A 19,484-nucleotide genomic window follows, 5' to 3' on the forward strand; every position below is an offset into this window, starting at 1 on the left:
AAAAGGCTAGAAGACTGTGTACCTGAGGTGGTCACAGAGGACCAGACGGGCTTCGTCAAAGGTAGACAGCTTACCGCGAACATCAGGCGCCTGCTGAACGTGATAATGACCCCCTCCGGGGAGAGAACACAAGAGGTGATCGTCTCCCTGGACGCAGAAAAGGCCTTCGACAGAGTCGAATGGAAATACCTCATAGAGGTACTGGAGCGGTTCGGGCTTGGAACAGGGTTCACCGCTTGGGTAAAGCTCCTATACAACGCTCCCATGGCGAGTGTACGGACCAACAATACCAACTCCCAATACTTCCAGCTGCACAGGGGCACCAGACAAGGATGCCCACTGTCCCCGCTGCTGTTCGCACTAGCAATCGAACCGCTAGCAATCGCGCTCAGGGCAGCAAAAAATTGGAGGGGGATCCGAAGGGGAGGTAGAGAGCACAGAGTCTCACTCTATGCGGATGATCTGCTCCTCTATATCTCGGACCCACAAAGCAGCATGGACGGAATCATAGCGCTCCTGAAAGAGTTTGGAGCCTTCTCGGGCTACAAACTCAACATGAGCAAAAGTGAGATCTTCCCAGGACACCCGCAAGGGGGGGGGGGGGGGGGGGGGGGGCAGCACTAAAGGGCCTGCCGTTCAAACAAGCCCGAAATAAATTCCGCTACCTGGGGATCCAAATAGCCCATGACTGGAAAGGGATCCACAAATGGAACCTCACCAGCCTGACGGAGGAAGTTAAAAAGGACCTGCAAAGATGGAACACACTCCCGCTCTCCCTCGCGGGGAGAGTCCAGACGATCAAAATGAACGTACTGCCCAGGTTCCTTTTCCTGTTTAGATCCATTCCGATCTACATCCCCAAGGCCTTTTTCAAAGCGCTGGACAAACATATCATGGCGTTCGTATGGGGGGGTAAAAATGCTAGGATCCCAAAGAAGGTCATACAAAAAACAAAATCCAGGGGGGGGCTAGCCCTCCCAAATCTACAATTCTACCACTGGGCGGCAACAGCCGAGCGAGTAAGGGGATGGATCCAGGAGCCAGAAGCCGAGTGGGTGCGTGCGGAGGAGGCCTCCTGCATGGGAACCTCCCTCCGGGCCCTCGCCACGGCAGCACTCCCATCCCCACCCAAAAAACACTCCAGCAGCCCAGTGGTGACAGCCACCCTCCAATCCTGGAACCAACTGCGGCAGCAATTTGGCCTGTACAAAATGTCGGACAAGGCTCCCATCTGCAACAACCATAGGTTCAAACCAGCACTGACCGACGCCACCTTCAAAAGGTGGAGGCAGGACGGGGGGACACTGACAGTCAGGGACCTATACACGGACGACAGGATCGCAACACTGGACGAACTGACAGAGAAATTTCAGCTAGCTGGGGGGAACGAGCTACGGTACCTGCAGCTCAAAAACTTCCTACGAAAGGAGACAAGGACGTACCCACAACCGCCACGACAGACACTATTGGAAGACCTACTGGACGCAAGTATCCTAGAGAAAGGGAACTGTAGTGACATGTATGACCGACTGGTAGACAGGGACGACACCATACTGGACGCAACAAGAAGGAAATGGGAGGACGACCTGGGGATGGAGATAGGGTGGGGACTCTGGAGCGAAGCACTGCATAGGGTCAACTCCACCTCCACGTGCGCAAGGCTCAGCCTGACGCAACTAAAAGTGGTACATAGAGCCCACTTAACGAGAAACCGTATCAGTAGGTTCTTCCCGGAGGTGGAAGACAAATGTGAGCGGTGCCAGAGAGGCCCGGCCAACCACGCCCACATGTTCTGGTCTTGCCCCAGACTTGTGGAGTACTGGACAGCCTTCTTCGAGGCTATGTCCAAAGTGGTGGGGGAGAGGGTGGAGCCATGCCCGATAGTGGCGGTCTTCGGGGTTTCAGACCAGCCAGATCTATTCCTGGGGAGGAGGGCGGACGCCCTTGCCTTTGCCTCCCTGATTGCCCGCCGTAGAATCCTGTTTGGCTGGCGGTCAGCAGCACCACCCAGAGCTGCAGACTGGCTGTCCGACCTCTCGGAATCTCTCCAAATGGAGAAAATCAAATTCGCCATCCGAGGGTCGGACGACGGCTTCCACAGAACGTGGGAGCCATTCATGCAACTGTTCCGGGACCTGTTTGTGGCCAACGTACATGAGGAAGAATAGTCGGGTGGCCAAGAACCAGGGGAAAATGGGCGGGAATCGGGGGAAGGTAGCCGGGGGGAGGGGGGGGGGGGGGGGGGCTACGGGCTCGGTATGGGGGTTTGATGGCAAGCCAAGGCCCAAAACCAAACTATAAATAAATGCCTATAAACATGTGCCTCGGCCATATTGGGGAATGTAAAATATGTATGCTGGCTAAAGGGGGGGGCCACAATTATTGTTATGAAGATGCTTACCTGTAAATATTCATGTAAAAATTTTTTGTGTTTTCCTTTGTTTTTTTTTCTCTCTCTCTAATAACTTGTAATTTGTCATATATAAAATATGAAAACTCAATAAAAAAACATTTATAAAAAACACTGCTGTCTCACGGCGCCGAGGTCCCAGGTTCGATCCCGGCTCTGGGTCACTATCCGTGTGGAGTTTGCACATTCTCCCCATGTTTGCATGGGTTTTGCCCCACAACCTAAAGATGTGCAGAGTAAGTGGTGCAGGGTAAGTGAATTGGCCACGCTAAATTGCCCCTTAATTGGAAAAAATGAATTGGACACTAAATTTTTTTTTTAAATCTGGAGCCGTCAGTTGGGATGTTACAATCCCAGATGAGGGATGAACCAGCTCCCTGTCTTTATTCAACTCCCTCTGTTGGTCGCAACAAGATTCAATCTAAAAGGGGCTGGTTTAGCACAGCGCTAAATCGCTGGCTTTGAAAGCAGACCCAGGCAGGCCAGTAGCACGGTTCAATTCCCGTACCAGCCTCCCCGAACAGGCACCGGAATGTGGCGACTAGGGGCTTTTCACAGTAACTTCATTTGAAGCCTACTTGTGACAATAAGCGATTTTCATTTTTCAAAAGGATCTCTTTTCGCGGATAACTGTTGGGTCTGGAAAAAAGGGTGTGTTTTAAGAGGAGCCAATTTAATCAGGCTTGAGTTAAAGATACAGTGAGTTTATTAGTTACTACAAGCAAGAAAGTGGTAAAACACATGCATACACACTTCTACAGATTAGAAGGGAGAATGGAGTTCAAAATAAGTAAACATTTTTTTTAAAAAAGGGGACAGGGAACAATCCTTGACTCGTGATGAGTGGTTTGAGCGATGCAGACATGGCAATTTGAGCATAAATGACTTCTGTACGTGAATGGTTAGTTTTGAGTCATAAGAGTCATAGATGTTCACAGCATAGAAACAGGCCCCTCAGCTCAGCTTGTCCATGCCGCCCAGTTTCTATCACTAAGCTAGTCCCACTTGCCTGCAATTGGCCCATATCCCTTTATACCCACCGTGCCCATGTAACTGTCCAACTGCTTTTTAAAAAACAAAATCGTACCCGCCTCTGGCAGCCCGTTCCAGATGCTCACCACCCACTCTGTGAAGAAATTCCCCCTCTGGTCTCTTTTGTGTCTCTCCCCTCAAAACTATGCCCTCTAGTTCTAGACTCCTCTACCTTTGGCAAAAAATGTTGATTATCTACCTTATCTATGCTCCTCATTATCTTATAGACCTCTATTAGATCACCCCCCCCAAGCCACCTATGCTCCAGAGAAAAAAGTCCCAGCCTATCCAACCTCTCCTTATAACTCAGACCATCAAGCCCTGGTAGCATCCTCGTAAATCTCCTCTGCACTCTTTTTAGTTCAATAATATCCTTCCTATAATAGGTGACCAGAACTGAACACAGTATTCCATGTGCGGTCTTACCAATGTCTTTGACAACTTCAACAAGACATCCCAACTCCTGTATTCAATATTCTGACCAATAAAACCTAGCATGCTGAATGCCTTCTTCACCACCCTGTCCACCTGCGACTCCACCTCCAAGGAGCTATGAACCTGTATGCCTAGATCTCTTTGTTCTGTAACTCTCCCCAACTCCCTACCATTAACGGAATAGGTCCTGCTCTGATTTGATCTACCAAAATGCATCACTTCACATTTATCCAAATTAAACTCCACCTGCCATTCATTAGCCCACTGGCCCAATTGGTCAAGATCCTGTTGCAATCATATATAACCTTCTTCACTATCCACTCTGCCAATAATCTTGGTATCACCTGCAAACTTACTAACTATGCCTCCTTCATTCTCGTCCAAATCGTTAATACATATAACAAAAACAATAGACCCAGCACTGATCCCCGAGGCACACTGCTGGTCACAGGCTTCCATTTTGAAAAAAAAGTCTCCATAAACACCCTTTGGCCTCGATCGCCAAGCCAATTTTGTATCCAATTGGTTACCTCACCCTGGATTCTGAGATTTAACCTTTTGCAACAACCTACCAGGCGGTACCTTGTCAAAGGCCTTGCTAAAGTCCACGTAGACAACCTCAGCTGCACTGCCCTCATCTATCTTCTTGGTAACCCTTTCAAAAAACTCAATCAAATTTGTGAGACATGACTTTCCCCTTACAAAGTCATTCTGACTTTCCCTAATTAGCCCTTGCCTGTCTAAAAACCTGTAGATCCTGTCCCTCAGAATACTCTCTAACAACGTACCCACTACAGAAGTAAGGCTCACAGGTCTGTAGGTCCCAGGCCTATCTCTACAGTCCTTCTTAAACAAGGGCACAACATCTGCTACCCTCCAATCTTCAGGCACCTCTCCTGTGGCTGTCGATGATTCAAATATCTCAGCTAGGGGGCCGGCAACTTCCTCCCTAGCCTCCCACAACATCCTGGGATCAGATCCCGGGGATTTATCTATCTTCATTCACTTTAATACCCCCAGCACCTCCTTCTCTGTAATATGTACAATCCTCAAGACATCACTTTTTATTTCCCCAATTTCCCTAACATTCACGCCTTTCTCAACAGTAAATATTGACGAGAAATTCATTTAGGACCACGCCCATTTCTTGTAGATCCGCACATAGATGACCTTGTTTATCCTTAAGAGACCCTATCCTCTCCCTAGTCACCCTTTTACCCTTTATGTATCTGTAAAAGCTCTGTGGATTATTCTTTGCCTTATCTGCCAAGACAATCTCATGTTCCCTTTTTGCCCTCCTGATTTCTCTCAACTCCACTCCGACAAGCCCTATTCTCTTCAAGGGATCCACTTGATCCCAGCTGCCTATTCTTCCTTTTCACCATGGCCTCAATATTCCAAGGTTCCAGTAGAGTTAATTTCAACAGGCAAATAGTTGTTTTTGTGATTCCAGTGTTCTGTGGTTTGACAGAGCTCTCCAGTTCTTTTCAGTTGCAGTCCTTGCTTACTTGGCTGACTTCCACAGTCAGAGAGAGAGATTTGAGATATCTCTGCGACACTGGCTATTTGCAGGGGTATTGCGTGTGTGCTTTTGGTTTTTACTTCTGTGTCAAACTTCCAAGCACTTGTTCTCACAGAACACACATGCACACACCAACAGAAAACCTGGGGCTGCCTCCAGCTGGCTTTTCTTTGCACATTCTAAGTGAGAAGGCAAATCCACAAAATCAATCTGGGAATTACACAGGCAATTTCTCGATGAGATGGCTATTAAGCTCATTTGTCTCCACTAAAGATAGCAGTTAGCTTTTGGATGCTTTTTAGAAGTACCTTGTCTGGTAACAGGATGGAGCTCCATTGTCCCATAGAAAATCACCCTGCACCAATTCAGCCTGTGGCTTTTGTGTCTATAAATAACTTTAAACCTGAATTTTAAAAAATAAAGTTCAGTATTTTCAGACATAATTTGGTGCTTCTGCTTCATTATTGTGACAAAATGCAAGCTTGTTCTTTTGTAACTTGGATGTTGAATCCAAATATCCTTCACCTATTAGCCTAATGAGAATGAGTGATGGGTTCTTCGGACTTCTATGGAAGAGACTTCTTAGCAAGTTTACTTTTCCGGGTAGTCACATTGTTACAGTATGATAAATGGAAATTTGATTGGAGGAATTCCAAAAAGAGGGAAAAACTTAAAAGGTATATTGCCATCTTTCTTGAACGGTACTTACAAACATTCTCTTTTTAAACACACACCTGGTTGTACTATAACCATCACCTCAACATTCTCTTTATAAACACGCACCTGGTTGTACTATAACCATCACCTCAGCAGTAGCCTGGTGGCCTGCTGCGTCAGTCACCGTTAGTTGAAAGATGTAATCCCCTTCCTGCATTGCTGACAGTTGAAGAGATGATGTTCGCACACCCTAAACAAGAGAAAAAGATGTTAAATTAACTATGTATTAAATAGCCCCCGCCCTGCCTAGACCTGCTGCTTGGTATAAAATGAACAATCACAGTATATTAGCAACAATGAAAATTTGGATTATTTTCCCATTAACAGCCATCATGGGTAGAACAATTCGATTTTACCCCTCCCCATTTCAGTGGAAGGAAACCAAGTGACTGGTTTTGCTGAACAGAGCTGCAACACTGGATTAAATAGCATAATCTCAATCTATCCTTTTATCCAGACTGACTGTGAACTTGAATATTGGTGGTTATGGCCTTTCCCCTGCTATATATAAGCATGCTAAAGCTCCGTTACTGACATTATTCCTTAAGTATCATACTCGTTCAGTTCCTCAAAATAGAACATTCTTTATTTTGGATGTTGGAGTATAGTATAAATGCTTTCCTACCTGCATTTCAACTACTTTGCCTTTGCTCTTTGGGCTCAAGGACCATTCATAGCTGACAATTCCATGATCGTCTGTGCTTTGGTTGCCATACAGCATGATGGAGTTCTTGGGCAGTGTAAGGACTTGATTTGCACCAGCATTGGCTACAGGTGGATAGTCCACTGCTTTATGCACAGTGACGGCTGCTGTGGTTGAGTTACTGGCACCATCAGAATCCACCACTGTCAGGCTGAAAGAGCAAGAAAAATAAATAAATTGGATGAACCTATCAAACATATGTCCTGGCCTACAATAGCAACAGCTAACTGAACAGATAGTATACTGTCACCACAAGAAATGCTGTCGCTGACAAAGGCTAGGAAGATGGACAAAAAAGCTTCAAAAACATTGCATTTAAAATTATTCACCTAGCGGAAAGCACACTATGTTGGCACACTAAGATCCTGCAGAATATTATTCAAACAAACAAAACTACAGGAAGTGGAGGGATTCTATACAGTCAACAGAAGTTTTTTTCCTGAAAAACGGCATAGGGCAACTGAGGCTTTTAATTAAAACTAGATCATGATGAACATCTGTATTGTGATTGAGTTATATTCTTGGAGCAAATAATTATTACACGTATTTTAGGTAGTCCAATACAGCATCCAGTCTCTTCCATACAGCAGTTGTGGAGTGATTTAAAGCTATTGACATTTAAAGCTGTACAAGAATTTCCAAACTACAGCCATGGGTCGCATACAGCCTCCATGCTCAGGTAACTTGGCTCACGCAGCAACTCAAGCACTAATTCTACTTTTATTAAACTTTATGCATGACCTGCAAGGGTTCATATTATCCACACAAGAATCAGAATGACGGTTTGAACACAATTGTTTTGTAGCGTGAGTAAAATATATACTTAAAACAACTCATCAACTCGTACAATTTTCTAAGTATACTTGTTCTAACTGCCCCCAAAACAACATGCAATCACAACAATCAAGTCAAATACCTATATATTAAATATCTTGGCCGTGCACATTTTATGTCTACAAAACCTAAATTCCAGTCACTGTCAATTTAAATTCAAAACCACTGTTATAATGGAAACTGCTTATGGAGACTGGTCATTGTAATTGCTAAAAACCCACACACATTATTAGCCAAAATTTAAATGCACTGAATTGGAGGTAACCTTGTGGTTGATTTCTTTTGTCCCTTTACATGTAGTCAGGCCTTCAGCTGTTCAGGCTCATCATTTGGAATTTACTCCCTGAACCTTTTGTCCCATGTAGGGCTCTTCTGAAAGCAGACTGCTTTGACTAATCCTTTGCTCACCTGCCCAACTTGTAGGGTTTGGTATACAATTCTGTCCGATAATGTTCTTGGTAAAATGTTGCAAGCTGCTTAACCTTTGTAACGCTATATAAATGAAAATTGCTTTGATGATATTTGGTTGACGAGTAGGACAAAATAACACTCACTGGTTGATGGGATCTGTAAAATGACGTGCCCTAGAGATATGTGCTGGAGCGTCAGCCTTTCACCATATATATCTTAGGTGACTTGGATGAAGAGATAGAGTTGTACACCCAGGTTTTACAGGTGATACCAAATTAGGAAGCACAGCAAGTTGTGCAGATAGAGCCAGGAAATTATTAAAGGAACAGAGACAGACTGAGTGAGGGGGAATCACCAGGGCAGATGAAGTTCAACAGGAACAAGCATGTTTACCAGGATCAGAGAAAGCCAAATCATCGCATTGTCCTAATGGCGACAGACTACGAGTTGCAGAGGGAATTTTCGATCTCAAGATCCAAAAATTGACAAAAGCTAAAGCACAGGTACAAAGAAATACTAGTAATTAAAGAAGGTTAATAGAAAGTTTGCCTTTGAGCAGAAGTAGAATTGCAACACCGCAGAAGGTGGCCCGGAGACTGCACTGACCATACGAAGGGCACATTACCTCGGCCCACTCCCCTGCCATATCCTTGTAGCCCCACAAAACCTTTGGACACTCAGGGCCAATTTAGACTGGCCAATTCACCCAATCTGCAGATCTTTCGACTGTGGAAACCAAACACGAGAGGAAACCCACGCAGACACGGGGATAAAATGCAAACTCCACATAGGCAGTCACCAGAGGTCCGATCAAACCTGGTCCCTGATGGTTTTGGCCTCCTTGACTTTGGATTGTAGAAGGGTAATCCAAATAGAAGTCCTTAATTGGTAAAGGTTTCCAAATTATTTAGAGAAAAAGTACTAAAGAATTCAAAATGGGGGGGGGGGGGGAAGAGAGAGAGAGAGAGAGAGAGAGAGAGAGAGAGAGAGAGAGAGAGAGGAGAGAAACACCTTTCCCCCAACACAAAGGTTTTGGAAATCTCAGACACTCTCCTCAAAAGCACTGTGGACAGTGGGTCAATTAAAACTTTCATGATTGAATGTGATAGCTTACTGTTCGGCAAGATGATGGGGATCAAAGGCAAGTAAATGGATCCAAGGTGCAGATCAACATGATTTTATTGAATGACAGAATGAGCTCCAGGAGCCAAACGGCCTCCTCCTCTTCCTATATTCATATGTAATTATACTCTCCCAAGAGGTGTAGCTGCAGTACCTCATGTTTTTCATTTCCCAGTTGCTTAACTTGAACTGCTTCAAACAGCACCAGTAACCTACTTGCCAAACATTGCTGTTTACCTATAATTGTATAGAATACAAGGATTGTATGAAAAGACTGGACTATATTACAGTATTTCAAAAGGGGCACTAAATGAGATCTTTAAGGCCTTGCCAAATTATTCCAGTTGCCTCAAAGCTGCTGCATCCAAATCCTAAAACTGGTTTAACAACCCTAATCAGAATTTTATGTCCCTGTTTTGTGTGAAAACAAGCACTGATTTCCCAGAGTGAACAAGTACAGAAGCTTTTCTCATTCATTACTACCTAATGATTGTTTTATTGGTGAAATCAAAAGAAAAATATCAACTTGATGAGCTATTGCTAAAGTCAATTTTTAGCACATTGGGACACATTAATTTTGTTCACATTTACACTGTTTGCTGCAACCCTGATCCAGATCTATCAAGGACTCTTGCTGAAATGTGCCAAACAAAGGGAGTTGTTTTTCACTGTAGGGCCACTGCCACATAAACATTGATCAGTTTTGTATTTTCAGGCTGATATTCACAAACTGGGGAATTACAATAGTTCATCTCACAAAACAAATAGTGACTAGTGAACAGATTAAATTGCTTTGCACAACTAGGACTAACATCTGAAAAAGCATTCAATTGTTGCGAAACAAAATAAGTCTGTTAAGAATGGGGAATTCCAATTAACAGTGCATAGGATTTTTTAAAAAACATGTCAGTATTTTTTTCTTTTTTTTTATATAAATTTAGACTACCCAATTATTTTTTCCAATTAAGGGGCAATTTAGCGTGGCCAATCCGCCTACCCTGCACATCTTTTGGGTTGTGGGGGCGAAACCCACGCAGACACGGGGAGAATGTGCAAACTCCTCACGGACAGTGACCCAGGGCCGGGATTCGAACCCGGGTCCTCAGCGCCGTAGGCAGCAATGCTAAACATGTCAGTATTAACTTGTTCAGCCAGCCATGCTCAAATACAAGAAAATAGATTAAGACCAAGCTTCCACGTAGCATGCTCTATAAATTCAAACCACTAGATGGCAGACTAAAGTTCAGATCGAGATGTTTACAGTCATGGGCAGAATATTTTAAATTATTTAATTTTGTATTAACTTCACACTCAGGGGATGTGGGCATCACTGGCTGGGCCAGCATTTATTGCCCATCCCTAACTGCCCTCCATTTCGGAGGACTTTCAAGAGTCAACCACATTGCTGTGGATCTGGAGTCACAGGTAGGCGAGTCAGATTAGGTAAGGATGTCGGATTTCCTTCCCTAAAGGACATTAGTGAAGCAGGTGGGCGTTTACGACAAATGACAATTAGACTTTCATTTTCAAATTTTTTTAAAATATCGAATTCAAATTTCACCATCTGCCGTGGTTGGATTTGAATCCAGGTCCCTAGATCTTGTCCTGGGTCTCTGTCTTACAAGTCCAGGTGATAATACCACTACGCCATTGCGTTAACACAATTTACTTTCATTGTATAGTTTATTATTTTTCTTCATTTTACTTTATTGCATGAGCTGAACTCATCTTTTGACCCATTAGTGAAGTTCAAATGCCTCTCCATTTAGGTGCAAAAATAACGAGCTGCCATTGCAATCAACTGCTTTGAACCCTTATTTTATATGAAGGCGAATATACAGTGGATTCTCTGATCTGAGTTTATCTACTCATGCATTTATAGTTCTGCATCCTTAAGCTTGTAATTTTTCACGCAATTTTGACAGAGTACAATGCAGTGGTCACCATACTGAAATAGGAACTGAATGTTCAAATCCTAACAGGGTGTTGCACCAAGTACAACAAATACCAGTACCAAAGAAGAACAAGGTAGTGTGCCTCAACGACTACCGACCAGTGGCCTTGAAGTCTGTTACCATGAAATGCTTTGAGCGGCTAGTCATGAGGCGGATCAACGCCAGCCACCCAGATGGCCTTGATCCATTGCAGTTCGCCTACCAATCCACAGCAGATGCTATCTCTCTGGCCCTACAATCAACTCTCGAACATCTCGACAACAAGGACACCTACGTCAGGCTGTTGTTCAGAGACAACAGCTCCGCCTCCAACACCATTATCCCAACAAGACTAATAACCAAACTCTGCAACCTTGGACTTGACCCCTCCCTGTGCAGCTGGATCCTTGACTTCCTCACCAACAGACCGCAATCTGTCAGGATAGGTAACAGCACCTCCTCCATAATTGTCCTCAACACCGGGGATCCGCAAGGATGTGTGCTCAGTCCTCTACTGTACTCCCTGTATGCCCACAGTGTGACTAGATTCAACTCCAATTCAATCGATAAGTTTGAAGATGATACGACTGTGGTGGGTCATATCTCAAACAACAATGAATCAGACTACAGAAGGAATATAAATCACTTGGTTGCATGGTGTACCGAAAACAACCTCTCTCTAAATCAGGGGTGGGCAAACTTTTCCGTGCAAGGGCCACATTCAGAAATTCACAATTCACAAAGGGCCGCATAGTATATTAAGTAAAATAATTACTTCACCCGGTTATGATTCTGGGCGCCTCATATAGAACATAGAACAGCACAGAACAGGCCCTTCGGCCCTCGACGTTGTGCCGAGCAATGATCACCCTACTCAAGTCAACGTATCCACCCTATACCAGTAAGTAACCCAACAGCCCCCCCGTATTAACCTTAAAAAAAAAATTTTTTTTTAAAAAAACATTTTTTTTTTTTTTTTTTTAATGACTTGGTGGGCCGCAGAAATACCTTTGGCGGGCCGCATGCGGCCCGCGGGCCGTAGTTTGCCCACCCCTGCTCTAAATGCTGGAAAGACCAATCGACTTCAGGAAGGGTAGAACGACAAACACCTCGTCTACATCAATGGCTCCCAAGTAGAGATGGTCTTTAGCTTTAAGTTCCTGGGGGTCACCATCACCAATAGTCTGTCCTGGTCCATTCATGTTGATGCAAAAGTTAAGAAAGCCCAACAACGTCTCTACTTCCTACAGAAGCTCAAAAAATTCGGCATGTCTGCATCAACTCTCACAAACTTCTACAGTTGTGCCACAGAGAACATCCTATCCGGCTGCATTACAGCTTGGTATAGCAACTGCTCGGCCCAAGATTGCAAGAAACTGCAGAGTGTGGTGAACTCAGCCCAATGCATCACACAAGCTTTCCACCCACACATTGATTCTGTCTACACCTCCCACTGCCTCAGAAAGGCAGACAGCATTGTCAGAGACCCCTCACACCCAGGCGTTGCCCTCTTCCAGGCCCTTCCAGGCAGAAAATACCGAAGTCTGAAGACCCACATATCCAGACATAGGAACAGCTTCTTCCCAACAGTTACTCGACTCCTCAACGACTACCCCTTGGACTGATCTGTTCCCTGCAAGAACACTATTCACAACGCCCTATGCTGCTCTTGTTTGGCCTTGTTCTGCACTGTAACCAATCACTATTTGTTGATGCACCACTGTCAATGTACTCTAATGATTATTCTTTTGTCTACTATGTACATACTGTGTACTTCCCTTGGCCGCAGAAAAATACTTTTCACTGTACTTCGGTACATGTGACAATAAATATCAATCAATCAATTGTGAAATCTCCACCTTTGCCTGGTCTTGCCTGTCTGATTTCAGTTTCACACTATCTAGTTGATTCTTAAGGAAGCCAAACAGTTGTAAAACCATGCTGTAGCAGCAGAGTAATACCACCAAGGAGACACAAACAGCACAAGGAGTCAGTGATGTTCTGGCTAACCAAGAACAGATGATAAATGTGGCATTGGCAAGCATTGCTCACATTGAAAACTAAAACAAAAACATTTTTTAAGAACCTATAACAACTGAAATTGCTCAAGGGTGTGCCATGGCCGATCGAGCCATTAATCTTGCTATTTCCAGGGCGATAACATTAGGAAAAATGTGACAGAATTTGGGGTGACTCAGATTTACATCATTCAATTGCATGTTTTGATGAATAAATATATCCAATCTTATTTCTAAGAAAATTCAGTTGGTAATGACAACATACAATCACATCCTAAGTTACAGGTTTACACCTGTAATTGCCACATGGTCCTCAATCTCAACCACACTATCCAAGAGGTACGAAACAATTCTCAAAAGAGCGGGAGCAGTGCAAACCATCCAGAGCTGTAGCTTACTATCTCCAAGCACTCATTGTACAACCAGTTTTGAAAAGTGGCTGAAATCATGCAGCTTGCCTGCTTCTGGCTGTGGAATGGATATGGGGAATGGGGAGAGTTATAGGAAGGGAGTAAAAACAAATGCACTAAAAGAAGAAAATCATAAAGTTATACCTAGTATACAATTACATCAGCCAATAAAAACATGTGCTGTACAATTTCAGGTCACTTTGGCACATCCAAAAAGGTTCTGCAAATAGGGTAGCACTGCTTGCTTAACTGGACGCTGCCAGTAAAAGTGCCAGGAGTCATCATCACAGAATTGTTACAGTGTAGGAGGCCATTTGGTCCAGTGTCTGCACCGGCTCTTCAAACAAGCCACTGGCCATAGTTGGGGGGGAAAATTGACCTCTGACAGGGCCACTGACTGAAGCACACAACAAAAACCGAGTACTCGACATCAGTGGGATTTAATCACATTCGCCATCTGAATTATTTCCAAACAGAGAGCCTTACTTAAATTTATGTACCTGAATGTGTAATTGCCTGGAACCAAGTTGGTCAGCTTCAGTATCTGTGTACTTGCAGACACCTTCTCCTCTCGCAATGGACCTTTCTCCTCCTCCCATTGATAACTTACGATTTTATCATCATCTGTACTTTCTGTAAATGGAACAGCATTTATTTTTTTTAAGTTTGACAGCAGTTTTATGTCAAAACTACTCACTGGTACTGCAACAGATTAAAAAGCACAGGCATACATTATTGAGCTTTAAACAGAAATCCAGAAAAGCAATTGATTGCAGTTGACCCAAGGGAGATGGATGTTTATTCTAGTACAAACCTTCCAAACTAACAAATTTAGTCAAGCAGAAGAATCCTGGTCAAAGCAGGATATAATCAGTAATTATTCAGATTTATCAATGCTTTGTAATGTCAATCCACTTCATAGTTTCACCTGAAGGCTAACTTAAGATCTAACTTTACATACTAAAATTAACACTTTATTAAACATTGTTCCCTTTTTTATATTTTCCTTTAGTAAAAATAAAGTGCACTGTTTAGATGATGGGATCTTGACCATTACATTGAATTTCTTAGCAAGTAATCAGGATTTTCAAAAGGAAATGTATTAACCAAATTCTAACTGCAGCCAAATGGTAAACCTATTATGTAAAAATAAAGCTGTAAACTTACGGCTCCCATCAATAAAAGTGGATGTGGTAGGCAACGAGATCTCTTGGAATTTTGGAGAGACAATAGCCACTGGAAATTGATTCACACGAGGTGCTGCAAAATAAATCAACTGGGATTTTTGTTTTAAGTAGTTAATTTGTAGAAGCAACGATCACTTTAAAAAAAAGCAGGTATCCAGCACTGGCAATCAACACAACTTCACATGTGCCCGTCGACTTTTCGATTCCATGCTTTTGTCACAACGGCCCCAGGTTCTGCAGTCAGTGCCAAAAGCACGAACCATTCATCACACTTGCTCTTTTCCACAGGTTTTGCTGGCATTTGTACTTGTAGTTATTAGAGGGCCAAAACAGCATGGCACTGTCTACAGGGTAACCAGGATCTAGGTGAACAGGGTAAGCAATAGTGTGGTTTCTTATCCAATCAAATTTAGGAATCCTGACAATGTGACACAGAGTCTAAACAGTTAAATGTTAAATCATACAGACATATTATGAGCAGGAGTAGGCTGCTCAGCCCCTCGAGCCTGCTCTGCCACTCAATAAGATCATGGCTGATCTGATTGCAGCCTGAACTCCACATCCCTTCCTATCCCCCGATAACCTTACGCTCCCCTTGCTTAACAAGAATCTATCTACCTCTACTTTAACAATATTCAAAGATTCTGCTTCCACCACCTTTTGAGGAAGGGTTCCAAAGATTTACTACCCTCAGAAAAAAATTCTCATCTGTTTTAAATGAAATGAAATGAAATGAAAATCGCTTATTGTCACAAGTAGGCTTCAAATGAAGTTACTGTGAAAATCCCCTAGTCGCCACATTCAGGCGCCTGTTCGGGGAGACTGGTATGGGAATTGAACCCTGCTGCTGGCCTGCCTTGGTCTGTTTTAAAAGCCAGCTCTTTAGCCCTGTGCTAAACCAGCCCCTAGAGGCAAGAGACAGAGGGGTTCTACCCCCGACGATGTCGCAGGCCACTATTTTGTTTATTCTGAAACAGGATAAAGACCCGGAGGCTTGTGGGTCTTACAGGCCCATCTTTTTGATCAATGCAGACGCTAAGTTACTGGCCAAGATCTTGGCGACTAGAATTGAGGACTGTGTACCGGACATAATTGAGGAGGACCAAACTGGGTTCGTAAAGGGCAGGCAATTAGCGGCCAACCTAAGAAGGCTGCTTAATGTGATCATGATGCCTCCGGAGAGCAGGGAGACAGAGATAGTGGTAGCTATGGATGCGGAAAAGGCTTTTGACCGGGTTGAGTGGGACTATCTGTGGGAGGTGCTGGGAAGGTTTGGGTTCGGGGAGAGGTTCATTGACTGGATTAGGCTGTTATATCAGGCCCCAGAGGCTAGATCAAGGACGAACAGGGCGACATCAGATTACTTCAGACTGCACCGCGGGACAAAACAGGGTTGCCCTCTCTTCCCACTGCTGTTCGCGCTGGCCATAGAGCTGCTGGCAATTGCTCAGAGCTTCAAGGGACTGGAAAGGGCTGGTCTGGGCGGGGAGTGGAACAAAAAAAGTCTTGTTATATGCGGATGACCTGCTCTTATGTGTGTCAGACCCAATGGCGGGGACGTACGGTATCATGGAAATCCTGAGGGAATTTGGCCGGTTTTCAGGATATAAATTGAACATGGCTAAGAGCGAGATGTTCGTAATTCAGGTGAGTGGGCAGGAGAGTAGGCTGAAGGGGTTGCCGTTCAGGCTGGTAGGGATACAGGTGGCATGGGACTGGGGCAGGTTGCATAAGCTCCACCTGTCCCGACTGATTGAACGAGTGAGGGAGGAGGTTCGGAGTTGGGATGCGCTCCCGCTGTCACTAGCGGGGAGAGTGCAGACTGTTAAGATGACGATTCTCTCGAGATTCTTGTTCATATTTCAGTGTGTCCCCATTTTCAACCCGAGTTCCTTCTTTAAGAGGCTGAATAAAATTATTCTGGGATTTGTCTGGGCAGGGAAGTCCCCGCGGGTTAGGAAGGTGATGTTCGAAAGGAACAGAGGGGAGGGGGGGCGCTGGCGTTGCCGAACTTTAGCAATTACAACTGGGCGGCCAACGTAGCAATGATAAGGAAATGGATGGTAGGCACGGGTTTGGTTTGGGAGCGGATGGAGGCTGCTTCGTGCAGGGGCACCAGTTTGGTGGCCCTGGTTACGGCGCCTCTGCCACTCCCGCCAGCGCAGTACTCCACCAGCCAGAGGGTGGTGGCGGCTCTGCGGATCTGGGGCCAGTGGAGGAGGCATATAGGGGAAGTGAGAGCATCGATGTGGACCCCGAGCTGTGGCAATCAGCGATTTGCCCCGGGGAACATGGACGGTGGGTATCGACTGTGGTGGAGAGCGGGGATTGCGAGGGTGGGTGATCTGTTCCTGGAAGGGAACTTTCCGAGCATGAGGGCATTGGAGGAGAAGTTTGGGCTGGCGGGAGGGAATGACTTTAGATACTTACAGATGCGGGATTTTGTGCACAGTCTGGTGTCGTCCTTCCCACGCCTCCTACCAAAGGGGGAGGCAGGACAGGGTAGTTTCTAGGGAAGAGATAGGTGAGGGTAGAGTCTCAGATATTTACAAAGAGCTAATGGGAGCAGAGGATACACAGACTGCTGACCCGAATGTGGTGGGAAGAGGAGCTTGGGGAGGGGGGGGCTTCGGGCTGGAGGACAAGTGTGCCAGATGTGCCGGTCGGCCGGCTAATCACGTGCACATATTCTGGTCGTGCCCTAGACTTAGGGGGTACTGGCAGGGATTCGCGGACATCATGTCCCGGGTTTTGAAAACTGGGGTGGTAATGAGTCCTGAGGTGGCAATCTTTGGAGTGTCGGAGGACCCGGGAGTCCAGGAGGAGAAAGAGGCTGACGTCTTGGCCTTTGCTTCCCTGGTCGCCCAGCGACGAATACAGTTGGCATGGAGGGACCCAAAGCCTCTGAAGACAAAAGCATGGCTATCGGACATGGCGAGCTTTGTCAGTCTAGAAAAGGTTAAGTTCGCCTTGAGAGGTTCACTATCGGGGTTCGCCCGGAGGTGACAGCCATTCTTCGTGGATAATTAATCATCAGCAGGGGGGGTGGCTAGGGTAGTGTAGAGTAGGGGTGGTTTAGACAGGTCCTTGCAAGAACGGAGTTGTGGTTTGGACTATGCGTTACTTGCTTTTCCTTTTGTACAGTACTATACAATGTCATTGTTTTATATGCCCAAAATACCTCAATAAAATTGTCTATAAAAAAATAAGCTTCAGTTTTTCCATTAAATCCATTCAAGATAGGTACAGTTTCCTTTTCTTTAAAAAAAATATAGCCTTGCAATCAGAGTAATGAGAAATTGATTGGTCTTATTTAAAAAATCTAAACACATTTCGTATTATTGATTCCTATACACACATTTACAATGGAAACTGGCATGTTAAGTTCAACACACTGTAACTGCACCCTAGTGTCAATGGAGTTAATTATGTGATAAGGCTACACAGGTAGTTACCATTATAAATAGGGTGACAGGAATTTATAATGAAAAGTTGACTGGAATTTTGTACTGGTGCAAGGTTTTTAATATACTATAATACCAACAGAATGTATGACTTCACAGTGGGCCTGAATTATGTTTCTGTTCCTGTTCACCAGAGGACAGAAATATACTTAAGTGTTGAAATCTGTGGGCAATGCTGTGCAAGATAAACGGGTAATACATTTAGAAAATCTTACATCTGCATGCATTTCCTCTGCACCTAAAAATAACACATCTAAAATCTCCAAGAGCAAATCTGTCCTTTTCACTAATGGTAACTTGAAATTACTGCTAATTGATTGCATAAAATGAACTTGTGTGATTAATGCAGATCCTTCACTTATTGATTTCACGGAATACTCTAAACAGGAAAAGACTCTCAGTTTACAGTATGTGGTAACATTTTCATATCTGATTGTTCACAATTTAGTTTGTAATCTGAAAGCACTCAATGTCACGTGATTATAGTCAGCATGTTCTGAAAAATATTAAAGGATACTGTAAATTAGCACCCCAAAGATATTAACACACAACTGGATAAACAATTTTGGGTCATCACAATTTCCGTTCTTTTGGAGGATCTTGCTGCAGTGGAAGGATGCGAGGCCCCCAAGTGTGGAGACCTGGGTCAATGACATGGCGGGATTTATAAAGTTGGAAAGGGTCAAATTTGCCCTGAGAGGATCAGTACAAGGGTTCTATAAACTGTGGCAGCCTTTTCATTGTGTTAATTTAAGTTGTTCTTAATATGTTGGGTTGTTCATTGAGGAGGGGCGAAGGTTCATGATTGGTGTCATTATTGTTATTGTTTGTATTTTAGTATGGTTTGATGTTGTATAAATTCAAAATTTTTCAATAAAAATAATTTAAAAAAAAACAATTTCTGTTCTTCTCCATTCAATAACTTAATTTTTAACTCATGCCTCCACTCTCAGCATACATGGTCCTACAATAAGGCACCCTGGCTTGGCTGTGCATTGCTACAGAGAGCACCTTGCCAGTCAACTTGTTAAGATTAAAACATACACTTGTGCTGTAATTCATTTTTGTATCTCCTGCTATATCTGGTCATATTTAAAGACATGAATACTAACCTGGTTTAACAGTCACATTCACTGATCCCTCTCCATATGCATTATCTCCTTGAACAATTACTTTAAACATATAGACACCAACCGAAAGCTGAAAAATTGAAGTATCGTTCAGGTTATGATGTGGTACACTGCATAAAAATTGTATTTGTGCTTCAACTACACATAACAAGTAC

General features: G+C 44.1%; 1 protein-coding gene across 5 annotated transcripts in view; it reads right to left on the bottom strand.

Moving 5' to 3' along the window:
- Positions 1 to 19,484, bottom strand: part of kiaa0319l (KIAA0319-like ortholog) — a 150,783-nt gene that overhangs the window by 57,918 nt on the left and 73,381 nt on the right. For all 5 annotated transcript variants that reach the window (XR_005460984.1, XM_038799958.1, XM_038799968.1 and 2 more), the window contains 5 exons: positions 19,312 to 19,399; positions 14,716 to 14,808; positions 14,049 to 14,181; positions 6,742 to 6,970; positions 6,183 to 6,306 (listed from right to left, as the gene is read on the bottom strand). Coding sequence is in view for 4 of the 5 variants with exons in the window: in XM_038799958.1 (XP_038655886.1) it covers positions 6,183 to 6,306; positions 6,742 to 6,970; positions 14,049 to 14,181; positions 14,716 to 14,808; positions 19,312 to 19,399 (667 nt within the window). In the remaining variant the exon portion in view is untranslated. The remainder of the gene's footprint in view (positions 1 to 6,182; positions 6,307 to 6,741; positions 6,971 to 14,048; positions 14,182 to 14,715; positions 14,809 to 19,311; positions 19,400 to 19,484) is intronic.

This window comes from Scyliorhinus canicula, chromosome 1 (assembly GCF_902713615.1).
Source record: "Scyliorhinus canicula chromosome 1, sScyCan1.1, whole genome shotgun sequence".
Taxonomy (NCBI): domain Eukaryota; kingdom Metazoa; phylum Chordata; class Chondrichthyes; order Carcharhiniformes; family Scyliorhinidae; genus Scyliorhinus; species Scyliorhinus canicula.